Source organism: Suricata suricatta, chromosome 3 (genome assembly GCF_006229205.1).
Source record: "Suricata suricatta isolate VVHF042 chromosome 3, meerkat_22Aug2017_6uvM2_HiC, whole genome shotgun sequence".
NCBI lineage: Eukaryota > Metazoa > Chordata > Mammalia > Carnivora > Herpestidae > Suricata > Suricata suricatta.
The window spans coordinates 175,683,645-175,695,343 of record NC_043702.1 but is presented as its reverse complement, the minus strand read 5'-3'; the positions used below and the strand labels follow the sequence as shown (position 1 = coordinate 175,695,343).

At 52.1% G+C, this 11,699-nt stretch overlaps 1 protein-coding gene across 5 annotated transcripts in view; it reads right to left on the bottom strand.

Annotated features, from left to right (window-relative positions):
• Positions 1-766: 766 nt before the first annotated feature.
• Positions 767-11,699, bottom strand: part of S100A3 (S100 calcium binding protein A3) — an 11,401-nt gene continuing 468 nt past the window's right edge. For 2 of the 5 annotated variants that reach the window (XM_029933252.1, XM_029933255.1), the window contains exons 2-3: positions 1,472-1,617; positions 767-1,104 (exon numbers count right to left, since the gene is read on the bottom strand). In XM_029933252.1, coding sequence (XP_029789112.1) covers positions 940-1,104; positions 1,472-1,612 — 306 coding nt within the window. In that variant the 5' untranslated portion in view covers positions 1,613-1,617 and the 3' untranslated portion in view covers positions 767-939. The other 3 variants (XM_029933256.1, XM_029933254.1, XM_029933253.1) reach the window with 3 other exon arrangements.

Here is an 11,699-nt window from a genome sequence, read left to right as displayed (position 1 = left end):
TGGAGGAGCAACCGACCAGCGGGCAAAGTTGCTGCTGGGACCACCCCAGGCCTGTCAGTGGACAAAGGTCCTGGGTGAGGCGGTGATGGAGCAGGAGCCAGGTGTGGGGCTCAGGGATGGACTGCAGGGACCCAGAGCAGCTGGGGAGGGGGTGTCGGGACAGGGCAGCTGGAGTTGGGATGCTGTTAGGATGAAGAATGCAGGATGTGGTGGGAAGTTAGAGGAGCAATCACACAAAACAGGAAAGGCAGGAACGGAGTCACCTTCTCAGAGTGGGGTATGAACCTGAACCAACCTTCAAGTGGCTCCAGGGATGGGGTCTGTCTCAAGTTGTCCCCTCCCCCTCCAATGCAGGGCATGCCTCCCTGGCCAGGAGCAGTACCCTAGTCAGACCTCAGACACCCTAATCCTATTAGTTCTGCTCTCTGCGCCCCCACAGCCAGGCAGGAACAAGCCCGCCCCACCCCTACCCTCCTCCTCAGAGCAGCCTCGCTGATGGCGGAGCTCCGGCCCCCTGGCTGCCCTGGCGTCCTCCTTCCACAGCCCAAGGGAGCTTCTTCTTCAAAGGCCCCGGAGAGATAGAAAAAGAGAGCCCCACAAAGCCCTGGACACACACACACACACACACACACACACACACACACACACCCTTCCTGCCAGAGCTGGAGACCAGGCTTCTTCCGGGCTGGCACTGCCCTCAGACCAGAGAGGAGGGAAAACTCTGTCCCCAGTCCCCTGCTGTCCTCCCGGAAGAAGCAAACCAGACCAAGTGACACCAGCACTTTATTAGGGGTTGAATGGGCCCTTCCCCACCCTGTCACGGCCACGGCAGGGGCGGCAGCTCGGAGAATCTCTAGCTGGGATGCCGGAGGCGCTGGGTGGGGGTGGGGGTGGGGGGCAGGACCTGCTGGAGCAGACCCCTGCCCTGGGAGGCCTAGCCTACTCGGAGCAGGGGGTCGCGGGGGTGCTGTCCTTGAAGTAGTCGTGGCAGAAGGTGCAGAGGCAGGCGAGGGAGCGCACGTATTCCACGAAGTCCACCTCACAGTCCTTGTTGGTGTCCAGGACGCTCATGAACGCGCTGTAGTCACACTCTCGGAGCCCCATCTGTGCAGGGCGGGGCTGGTTGAGGAGGGAGCATGCCACGCGCCCCCCCCCCCCCCCCCCCCCCCCCCCCCCCCCCCCCCCCCCCCCCCCCCCCCCCCCCCCCCCCCCCCCCCCCCCCCCCGCTCCCCTCCTGGGTGGTCCCACCCCTTCCCTGAACCCTCCTTCTCGGAGGCCCCTGTTGGCCGTTGAGTAGCTACTGTGTGTCGGGAACTCTCCACAGTGTTGGGACTCAGTCCTCCCAGCACCCCTGCAAAGCAGCAGGTGCTGTGACTGTCCCCCCGCCTCACAGATGAGAACACCTGGCCGCCTGTGCCGCCCCCCAACTCTGCCTCTGCAGGGTCTGGCAGCCTGGCCCCCCGGGGCTCACTGGGGTCCAGGTGGGCAACTCCTTCTGCAGCAGCTCCTTGAGCTCTGCCTGGCAGAGCCGGTGCTTGTTCCCCGAGACTTCTGCGTGCTTCTGGAAGGTGCTCACGATGGCAGCCAACGCCTGCTCCAGAGGTGTGGCCATCCTCGCTGTCAGAGAACCAGGGCTGACTCACACCAGAGGCCCAGGGCACCTCTGCCCTCTGTGTTTCCGGGGGGCTGCTGCTCCCAGACCTGGCCCCACAAGCTCCGCCTCCACTAAGCAGCCCTCCCTAACCACTCCAGCTCTGCTGACTTTCCCCCCTCTGCCCCACTGTTATTTTCTTGGCACAGGTTTCGTCTCCCTAACATCGCTGCAAAGTCCTCACGGAGCGTGCCCGTCCCCTGACTGCACCCCCATACTGGAGATCCCTGAGGACTCCCTGATTTTCTGCCTTTTGTCATCCCTGACTCGAAGAAAGGGCTCAGCCCATGAGACACAGCCCCCTGGTCTAAAGGATCCCAGCTCCTTCCATAGGAAATAGCACAGAGACCCTTGCCCTGTGCCGCCTCCTCAGGCCCTTGGAGAAGCCGGGCATTCTCAGGAAGTGTCAGGTCTGGAGGAACTCCTACCCCCTCACTACCACCTCCCTCACCCATCACTCCTCCCTTGAACTCAGGGAAGCTGCATCCAAAGGAAAACCTGGGATCCCCCCTGCCACCCCCTCATCTAACCAGCCACACATCAAGGAGCCGTTTACACTGTGTGGGTGTCAGGGGCCTCATCTGTAAAGTGAAGTTAATTCCACCTCTCAGGGCCCTGACCACACAAGTCTGCAGAGAGAGAGAGCTCAGGCATTTGCCAGTCTGCGATTTCCACCCCCTAAACCTCGCTCCCCGCTCCCTGGGGGTCTTGAGATAGAAGGCTCCGCATAGAACACCTCCGCATAGAACACCTCCGCATAGAACACCTCCGTTCTGTTAGAAAGGCCGCCTTCCCCAGAATTGACCACCTTCACCCAATCCCATCACCTTCAGGGAGGCTGCCTCCAGCCTGGGGAGACTCGAGGCAGCCAGGAAGGCAGTGCTGCTCCCATGGGAGCCCGGGGCCTCCCTGCTTGTTCCCCCAGGGGACAGGAGTCTGCAGCAGGGCAGCCTGGGCCGGGGCTCCTCCCTAATTCCCCTCTGCTGGGCCCTTTGGAGCGAGAGGCCAGCATGGCTAGGGGCTGGGTCTCTGTGACAGCCCTGGGTTGGAGCAGAGTGTCTGGGTTCTCAGTAGAGGAAAGGGCCACAAACCCAGGGAATGAGCAACCTCAGAGGGGCTCAGAAACCCTTCTGGGCTCCTGCCAGTCTGGCTGACACCGCCACGTTTGCTCTTTCGGAAACTGGGTGCCTGGAGACTGGAGGGAATCCTCTTCCCCGCACAGCCCTGGCAGTTTCAGGCTCAGCAAGAAGGGGGTGGTGGAGGATAACATGGAAAGGGAGCCAACATCAATGCTTTCAGCCCATCGCCCCCACCCCTGCAGACCTCAGCTCTGCACACCCCTGAGGGTACAAAGAACCCCTGAGCCCACCATATCTGACTGCCCTCACCTCTCTGGTCCCTGCTGTGCTTGTTACTCTGCCTCCAAACCCAGACCTTGGGCCAGAAGACAGACCCCGAGCTGCCCGACACCCAGTCCAGGGCAGACCCCAAGCATCGGGCACTCACCACCGGTGTTGGAGTTTCAGCTGCGGAGGCCAGAGACAGGACATCCCTACTTGTATCTTCCCCAGGGAGGAAGGAAGCAATTATGGGGGCCCAAGTAGGTCAAGCTGAGGATGCCCCCAGGGGCTTCCCTGCCTCCTTGGCTGGCGGCCCTTATTACCTGCCCCACCACCACCCCCCCATCCATGCACACATCAAAGGCCCAGTCTGGGCCACAGACACCACTCCCTCATTGCCTGTCCCCAGAGTTGGGAACTGAGCACAGCACCCCACCCCTGATCTCCTTCCAGCGCCAGTTGGAGGGGAAAGGCTCAACCCTCATATCCGCCCCCACCCCTTCACATGGAAGAGCCACCCTAGAAGCATGCAAAGTGGGGGCACACTTAGCCTCACCCCTAGAGAATCCTTGTGCCAAATGGGATCTTGGAGAGCATCTGCTTAGCCCCCCCCCCTCATTTACGGGTGAGGACACTGAGGCCTGAGACACCCTCCCTGCCTGGCCCTCCAGACCAATGGCCCTTGGTCACTTGGAGCTGTGAACTGGCCTCCCGGTGTGAGAGTGCCTGGAGGAAGAGGAGGAGGGCAAGCCGCTCTGAGAGCCCCTTCCCCAGCCAAGCTGCGACCCCCACCTGCCCCGAGTGCTGTGTGTGACTACAGACCCGTGCATACAGCCCCCAGGTCTGTGTCCTGTCCTCTGTTCCGTGAGGGTCCGATGGGACGGGGCTGGGTTTCCTCTGGCTCTTAGCTGGAGTGTGGAGCCCTTTGGGGTCCCAGCATCACGGAGGACCCTGTGTCTCCCTCCTCAGTGAACCCTGGACTTCACAGACTGTGAAACCAAAGGTCACTTTGGCTCCATTTGGCCGATTCTCTCAGGGCATGAGGGGCCCCGGTGCCCGCTCACCTCTTGGACTCGGCGTTCTCTTACCGCCCTGTGAGCTCTTCGTTGCTTTGAAACATGTTTGTTTGCTTTTTTTATTCTACCCAGCATTTTTTGTTATTTTTAGCTGGGGCAGGCACAATACACAGTATTATCAGACATGGAAATCCCTCTATATCACTTCTTCATGCCCTCATGCGTGCCCCCAGTCCGAGAGACCCCTCTCTGTCTCACAGCAGGAGAGCCCAGCACCCAGAGGAGGGGGGGAAGGGGGAGGTGGGGAGAGGAGAGCACACCCAGGACTCTGAAGAAGCCCTCTTGCTCTTGGAGGCAACCCCAGAGCTCATTATACCTTGACCTTAGCCGGGGCACCCAACACCCAGACTTAGCCTGGGCATCACCTCCTGAAGGACTCAGTCCCTACAGGTGAGGGGAGCGTGCAGGGGAGGGGAGGGAAGGGAGAGCTGTGATTAGCGGTTTTATAGGCAAGGTCACCAGGAATGGGGCAGGGAGGAAGCAAGGACCAGCAGTCAGTTCAGTTCCAGGCCACGAGCTGACTCTGGCCTGTGCTACCCAGCTCCGTTGGCAGAGCGGAAGCAGGGTCACCCCACGCCTCTGGGCCCCGCTCCCCTCATGTGTTGAGGATCAAAGATAATAATGGGGAATACTTCATGGGATTCTTGGGGGGCTTATATGAGTTAATTAATATATACAAACCTCTCCGATAAACAGTGCCTGCCACATAGCAAGGGCATAAGTGTTACCGAGAGGTAGTGACTTGCCTGAGGTCATATAACTAATAAGCGGCAGGCTGAAGAGGCATTCATTATCATGTAAACCTTTAAAGGCACCTGTCTGAGGCACTGGCGGTGTATTCAGAAACAAGGCAGATTCGTCCTGGCTCTGTAGAGATGACAACCAAATGGGGGACACAGGTGACAACAAATAAATGTAGGCCAGGCTGGTGGTATGGGTGCCAGAAGAAAGAGGGGGTGCAGGCTGGCACTGTGTCCAGGGCTCCTCAGCCTGCTGCCCCTTTCCGGAGGGAGGCTGCGCCTGTTTGCTGCTGCGGGGGAAGGGCAGGCGCTCAGCCGAGACAGGCACTCGGGGCTGGAGAGGGCCTTCACTGCAAGTTCTTGCCCATGGCCTAGAACTTATCCTGTGCCTTGTTTGGGCCTTAATTTCTTTGTCTCCAAAAGGGTTTGGAGGACCCCTGCCCTAAGACTCCCAGGTGAAGGTGCTGTATGTCGCTCGCCGTTACTGCCTTCCAGCCCTCTGAGACCCCTCAGTGGAGGCACCAGGGAAGGAGGGAACAAGGCCCTCCTCACCAGGTCATTTTGTGCAACTCCTGCTCCCGCACAGGGCGGGGGCCCAGCTGCCCAGTGATGGAACTGGCCTGCCTGTTGGAAGTCCTTCCCAGCGGCTACCCTGAATCCTCCCCTCTGCACTGGTGCCCAATGCACCTCTCACTCACTGCTCCTCAGAGGACTTCCCCACCCTCCACTGTCCACTTGACTCTCTGCCCTGGGCCCTCACCAGAGCTCCCCAGATGCCGGTGTGGAACCTGCCCCTGACATGGCACCACATCTAGAAGGTGAGGGTGTCTTCCCCACCTGTGGGTGTGAGGGTGGGAGCAGATGCAATCCAACCTGGAAGGACTTCCTAGAGCACTGACCCTCCCCCCTCTCCTCCCCTCTCCCCCTCCTATCTCTCCCTCCCACTCCCTCCCCATCCCCCTCTCTCTCTCCTCCCTCCCCCCTTCCCCTCTCCTCCCACTGCCCTCCTCTCTCCTTCTCCTCCTCCCCCCTCCACCGCCTCCACTATCATCACCACAGCCTTTGACAGGATGCCCTCTGAAGGTCCGTGTCTGGTTCTTCACCTCAGAGGGAAATAAAATGAAGCGTCCTAGAGCACCTGGACATTAAGTGCTTGTTCCAAAAGGACCTGGGTCCAAGGGGCAGGCTGAGTGCCCCTAATCCCTGAGCCCCATGGAGCCAATGAGCTGTCGTCAGTCTGAGTTATTTATTATCTAAGCCACCTGTAGGGAGGTGAGGAGGGAGTGTTTGATTACTGGGGCTGGAACCAGAAGCTGGGGAGAAGGTCCAAACTGAGACCAAGGAGAGCCTGTGGGGCTTAGACCTGCTACCCCTTTTGATGGCCAAGTCAATGACAGTTGTGCCCATTTCCCAGATGGGAGCAGTGAGTTGGTGGAGATATCATGCGCCCTGAAGCCAGGAGCATTCTGCTGTCATTCCCCTGTCACCTCCTGCAGGAGGCGAGGCTCTCCTGAGGCTCTCCTTCCAGCTGCAGCTCCAGGACGAGGTGGGAAATAACTTGTCCTTGTCCTGACAGTCCTTTCAACAGGTCCATTTTCTGGACCCTCCTACTCTTTGCCTCAGCAGAGATTTTGTGGGAGCAGCTAGGTAACTCTGGTGTTTGTTAGTTTGTCAAATGCTTAGAAGCAAAAGAAATTAGCCCCATTTAGTGCCCAACCAGCTGAGGCCAGTCTCCACCAGCCATAACGGTCTGAGTCCCCAGAATGGGGAGCTGAGTCCCAGCGGAAGCCAGGATCCATCGTGAGCAATGGATTTCCCTTTTGCTCAGGATCAAGAGACCAGGAAGGTCTGGACTCGGCTCACCAGCCCACTGACCCAGTGAAAGGAGGGACCAGGAGCCTCGGAACGCAGTGAAGCGAGGCTTTACCCAACTTTCTTGCAAGAGTGGGTGTCTGATAGCGCAGACAATTTATCTCTAGTTTGCAAGTCCCTCCCCTGGTGCCTCATTGGCTGAATACTGAAGAGGTTACACCCTTACCCAGAAGTCACCTATGCTCTCATAAGGCAAAAAGTACTCTGACTGGAACAAATATACATTCCTTAAGGTGAAACAAAGACTTCAGGTCTTTGGCGCATGCTCATTGCAAAGCCCGCGAATTGGGAAGGTGAAGAAGAACCAGGAAGTGAGATGTCTAAAGGTTTGGGACTCTGTTGTTTGGGGAAGGGGGGAAGGAGGGGTTCATAATATTTCCAATAGGTTGTAAACCTATTGTTAACTAGACTGCACAGTTTTTATTTGATATTTCTGAAAATGAATCATTTCACTTGCTTCTCACATCACTCAAGTCCCCTTCACATAAAGTCTAAGACATTGGAGGTGGCCAGAAGAAAAGGAGGAAGGCCTTTGACCCCAGTATCCTGTGTCCCGTAGAGGTAAGGCCTTTCTTACAGACCAGGGTCAAGTCCCAACAAGGCTGCTTATTCAACCTCTTCCAACCATAGTGAGGACTCAAGGAGATAGTTCTCAACAGGCCCAGCAGAGAGCCTGGGCAGAGGGAGACCTCCCGGAACTGCAGACGCCGCCCCCTCCCTGTTTCCTCCTTAGTGGACAGAGTCTAATGGCAAGGGCTGAGAGCTGCTTTGGGAGTGTTACTTGCCATCCTGGGTCCTTTCCTACAAGACCTTAGAAGGCCGGCTTCTCTCTTGTTGCTGGGCCTGCCCAGCCTACCTCACCAGCCCCAGATACACAGTTAAGCAGAAAATGAGAATGAGCAGGTTGTCCCCATACCCTCTTGCTTGGCTCCTTTCTGTCTCCAGGGCTCTAGTCTGAGCTCCTCCTAAGTGGCTGCCAAGCATCAGACTTTTCCATGGAAGTAAGAAAAGTAAGAAAGCAAGTAATCTAATATTCATCCCCTCTTTCCTTATGATTAATATCTAGGGGTGCCTGGGTGGCTCCGTTGGTTAAGCATCCAACTCTGGGGCACCTGGGTGGCTCAGTCGGTTAAGCCTCCGACTTCAGCTCAGGTCAGATCTCACGTTCGTGGGTTCAAGCCCCGCGTCGGGCTCTGTGCTGACAGCTAGCTCAGAGCCTGGAGCCTGCTTCCGGTTCTGTGTCTCCTTCTCTCTCTGCCCCTCCCCCTCTCATGCTCTGTCTCTCTCTGTATCAAAAATAAAATAAAACATTAAAAAATTTAAAAAAAAAAAAGCATCCAACTCTGGACCTCAGCTCAGATCTTGATCTCAGGGTCATGAGTTCAACCCTGCACTGGGCTCCATGCTGGGCATGAAGTTTATTTATTTATTTTTTTGAAGTTTACTTTAAAAAAAATTTTTTTTAATAATTTTTTTCTGGGGTGCCTGGGTGGCTCAGTCGGTTAAGCCTCCGGCTTCGGCTCAGGTCAGATCTCACGTTCGTGGGCTCGAGCCCCGGGTCGGGCTCTGTGCTGACAGCTAGCTCAGAGCCTGGAGCCTGCTTCCGGTTCTGTGTCTCCTTCTCTCTCCGCCCCTCCCCCTCTCATGCTCTGTCTCTCTCTGTATCAAAAATAAATTAAAAAACATTTTAAAAAATAATAATAATAATTTTTTTTCTTTCAAAATGTCAACATACCCAGCTAAAGCTACTTGGTCGCAACTAGGACCAGCCATATTACATCATATTACATTGTTTAGACTAAAGAGATGTAAGTGGAAATCCCTGGAGAGAGTATATGTCTTGCATAATAAAAAAGCAAAGTCTCAGGGGAAGCTTTCTACATTGTGCCCTTCCTCTGTCTTCCAGACTGGAACGTGGACAGTGAGACCTGGAGTGATGGCAGTCATGTTGTGATCATGAAGCAGCATGCATGACAGGAAAAGCATGTATCTATAGGTTACAGAGCAGAAAAACAAAAATGAAAAGACACTTGGTGCCTCTGAACCAACCCTGAACTGCCCACCCCAGACCTCTTGCTATGTAAGACAAAAACGCTATTATTTTTCTGGTTATCTGCAATTCATAGCTGAATAAATTCCAATTGGATAGAGAATTTTACATCTGAAAGTGGAGTCCTAAAGTAAAAGATTCTAAAATGTGGAATTGGCTAGTGGAGGAGGGAAGAAAGAGAGATAATAGAACCCAATATGTGCAGGCTGGAAAGCCAGGACCCTTGTTATGAAATGACAAAATATCTGGTCTAATTGTCCATTGATGTATCTTGGGATGCAGACCAAATGGAAACCTAAGTGTAATGATAGAGGAATTGGTACAAAAAGTGTAGAAAGTAAGCATGAGCGGGTTCTTTAAATCTTTCATCATATATCTGCATGAGTGGGATGCTACTATTACAAAAAAACATGAAGCATGTGGCTTTGGGACCAGGCAATGAGTGAAAGCTACACAGACAACAAGGAGGTTACTAGTAATACTTGGAAGGACAGTGAGGAAATTGTTACTGAAGGCTGAAGAAAAAGCGACCCCATTATGTAGCAGTGGAATGTCTGGGAACGTTACTGTCTGTGGTGATATGGAAAGCAGAAAGACCACCTAGTAAACTCATGGGTTTAGCTAAGGAGATATTTAGATGGAGTGCTGCAAGTGCCTGCTTCTTCTGAATGCCTACGATAAAATATGATATGAGAAGAAAGAGAAAAACTAAAAGACTCAACTCTTTTAAAGGAAATATAGAGGACCCAGAACAATCTTTACAGCCAGCAAATGGCTCTCAAAGTAATACATGGCTTCAGGACAAAGGTCAAATATAGGACCTTGCCAATAAAAAATAGATTCAGGGAAAATCTGAAGTCAAAGTAGAGACTTCAGAAGATTTAAGGGAAAGTCTCATAGATCTCAGATAAACAAGTTGGCTTCTAATAATTTTAGAACTGTGCCTCCTAACTTTTCATCCAAAAGCAGCAGAATACACATTCTTTTTGAGTGCACATGGAACATTCTCCAAGATAGATCACATACTGGGTCACAAAACACCCCTCAATAAATAGGAAAGAATTGAGATCATACCATGCATATTTTCAGGTCACAACGCTATGAAACTTGAAATTAACCACAAGAAAAAAATTTGGAAAGCTTCCAAATGCATGGAGGTTAAGGAACATCCTACTAAAGAATGAATGGGTCAAGCAGCAATTAAAGAAGAAATTTAAAAATATATGGAAGCAAATGAAAATGAAAACACAACAGTGCAAGCCCTTTGGGACGGAACAAAGGCAATCAAGAGGAAAACACATTTCGAGCCAAGCCTATCCCAAGAAACAAGAAGAAATCCCTAATATAAAACCTAACCTTGCTGGAAGCAGAGCAGCAAATAAACCCCAAAGCCAACAGAAGATGAGAAGTAGTAAAGATTGGAGCAGAAACAAACAATATAGAATAAAACAAAAACAAAAACAGTAGAACCGATCAATGAATCTAAGAGCTGGTTTTTTGAAAGGAGAAAAAAAAGAAGCCAGACTTCTCAAAAAGGAGAGAGAGAACCCAAATAGATAAAAAATCACAAATGAAAGGTGAGATCACAACCAATACCACAGAAATACAAACTATCAGAGAACACTATGAAAAATTATATGCCAACAAACTGGACAACCTGGAAGAAATTGACAAATCCCCAGACACCCACACACTACCAAAACTCAAATAGGAAGAAATAGAAAATTTGAACAGACCATAGCCAGCGAAGAAATTGAATCGGCTATCAAAAGTCTCCCAACAAATAAGAGTCCTGGGCCAGATGGCTTCCCAAGGGAATTCTATGACATTTATTTATTTTTTAATGTTTTATTTATTTTTTGAGACAGAGAGAGACAGAGCATGAGTGTGGAGGGGCAGAGAGAGAGGGAGACACAGAATCGGAAGCAGGCTCCAGGCTCTGAGCTGTCAGTACAGAGCCCGATGCGGGGCTCGAACCCACAAATGTGAGATCATGACCTGAGCCAAAGTCGAAGGCTTAACCAACTGAGCCACCCGGGTGTCCCTCTATGACATTTAAACCAGAGTTAATGCCTATTCTTCTCAAGCTGTTCCAAAAAAATAGAAATGGAAGGGAAACTTCTGGACTCATTCTATGAAGCCAGCATTACCTGGATTCCCAAACCAGATACCTCACTAAAAAGGAGAATTACAGACCAATATCCCTGATGGACATGGATCCAAACTTCTCAACAAGATACTAGCAAATTAAAATCAACACCATTTTAAAAGAATTATTCACCATGATCAGGTGGGATTCATTCTTTGGCTCCAGGGCTGGTTCAAGACTCACAAACCAATCAATGTGATACATCACATTAATAAAAGAAACCCTGCAATATGATCCTGTCGAAAGATGTAGAAAAAGCATTTGACAAAATACAGCATCCTTTCTTAATAAAAACCCTCAAGAAAGTCTGGATAGAAGGAACACACCTCAACATCATAAAAACCATATATTAAAAGCCCACAGTGAATATCATCTTCAATGGGGAAAATCTGAGAGTTTTCCCCCTGAGATCAGGAACATGACAGGGGTGTCCACTCTCATCACTGTTGTTTAACATAGTGCTGGAAGTCCTAGCATCAGCAATGAGACAACAAAATGAAATAAAAGGCATCCAAATTGGCAAAGAAGAAGCCAAACTATCACTTTCCACAGATGACATGATACTCTACATGGAAAACCCAAAAGACTCCACCAAAAAGCTGCTAGAACTGATACATGAATTCAGCAAAGTCACAGGATACAAAATTTAAAAAAGAAGTGCACTGCTCTTGTCTGCTGGGGCCACCATAGCAAAGCACCATAGACTCGGGGGCTTAAACAACAGACGTTTATTAAAAAAAAAAAAAAAAAAAAAAAGAACAGGGAACCCAGAACTGGACCTACAAACGTACGGCCAACTAATCTTTGACAAAGCAGGAAAG